The 1,506-nt window shown below is 25.2% G+C and overlaps 1 protein-coding gene across 1 annotated transcript in view; it reads left to right on the top strand.

The window, feature by feature from the left end:
• Positions 1–368: 368 nt before the first annotated feature.
• The window catches only part of PRSY57_1005400 (hypothetical protein), a gene marked incomplete at both ends in the record, with an annotated part of 1,346 nt that continues 208 nt past the window's right edge, over positions 369–1,506 (top strand). Inside the window, one exon of the mRNA XM_020114843.1 lies at positions 369–1,454. Coding sequence (XP_019970390.1) covers positions 369–1,454 — 1,086 coding nt within the window.

Below are 1,506 nucleotides of genomic sequence, written 5' to 3'. Positions count from 1 at the left end.
ATAATAATTTTAATATGACAATAAGTTAATCTTTTATATGTAGTTAAAATTATTCGCAACAATATTATATATATATATATATATATATATATATTTATACATATAATATTGTTATACTTTTTATTTTCTTGTACTTAATTGTCCAGATTTGTCATATATTTATACAGATCCTAAGGTGTAATATATTATTTGTAAGTACCTTTATTTTCTTTTGTTATACATTAATATGAATATATATTATAATTTTCTTTTTTCTTAATTTTTTATATTTTTTATATTTTTATATTATTATATTTTGTTGTCCTCACTTTTAAATAAATCATATATAAGCATTTGCTTATTTTGCGCGAGTGTTCTATTTCGATGAAATGAAGAAAAAAATCTTCAAAGATGGAAAAGTATCCAAGTGCAAAAACCATAATAAGGATGAAAAGTATGATGAGAAGGGTTTGAATATAAATAAAAAAATGAATTGTACAAAAGAAAAACATGGGAAGAACAAAAATGAAAATACGAATAATCCATTGAATGATAATAAAAATGAACGTATTCATAAAAAAAGGGAAGCTATACTTGAAGAAGTTATACCTGCAAAAATTATAGATACATATAGAAATAATAGAAACCAAAATACGAACAAAAATGTAAAAAACGAAAGTGTAAGAAGCTGCATATCTTGTTTCTGTTGCGCATGGGATGCAGACGATGAAGCAATGAATGAATTACTTTTAGAAGAAGAAAGAGAAAAATTAAAATTGTTGGAGAAAGAAAGGGAAAGATTGAAATTGTTAGAAGAAGAAGAAGAAAAAGAAAGGGAAAGATTGAAATTACTGGAAGAAGAAAAAGAAAGGGAAAGATTAAAATTATTAGAAGAAGAAAAGAAAAGATTAAAATTATTGGAAGAAGAAAATAGAGAAGAACAAAAAATTGATGAAATCGAAGAACCATCAAAAGATATTATATTTAAAAAGAAAGAAATCAAACCAAAGTTTCCTTTAAAAAAGAAGGCTAAATTAAATTTCATAGGTGCAGCAGCAGCACCAAATCCTCCCAACAAAGCAAGTTGTATTGGACCTCCTCCTCAAGTCAAAGAAACAAATATTAATGTAAAGGAAGGTATATATCTTATTTATAATGCAGAAAATGATGGACAATTAGAGGTGCATTATTCAAAGTGTGGAAAAAAAGGAAGTGGTGTAATGGCATATATAATGTCAGATAATATCCCTGACTTTTATTTTGATAAAAATAAAGGGAAAGAAATAATTTTTAAAGAAGTTTCTAAAAAAATGCAAAGTGTTTATATAAATGATCTTAAACCATATTATGAATGCTATATTGAATTTATGAAAATGAAAAAAAAATACAATGGGGTTTTATACTTTCTTCCTGCCTTTAATGAACAACCCCCACCCAACTTGGACATTGGTTTTTTCGACACTAAGGAAAAGAAGGTAATGTCCTCAGAGGAATAAGATAAATGAATATGTATATGAAAATATATTT

The sequence above is a fragment of the Plasmodium reichenowi genome, chromosome 10, assembly GCF_001601855.1.
Source record: "Plasmodium reichenowi strain SY57 chromosome 10, whole genome shotgun sequence".
In the NCBI taxonomy this organism is placed as follows: domain Eukaryota; phylum Apicomplexa; class Aconoidasida; order Haemosporida; family Plasmodiidae; genus Plasmodium; species Plasmodium reichenowi.
The sequence above is the reverse complement of the archived record's forward strand: the minus strand, read 5'-3'. Positions and strand labels throughout refer to the sequence as shown.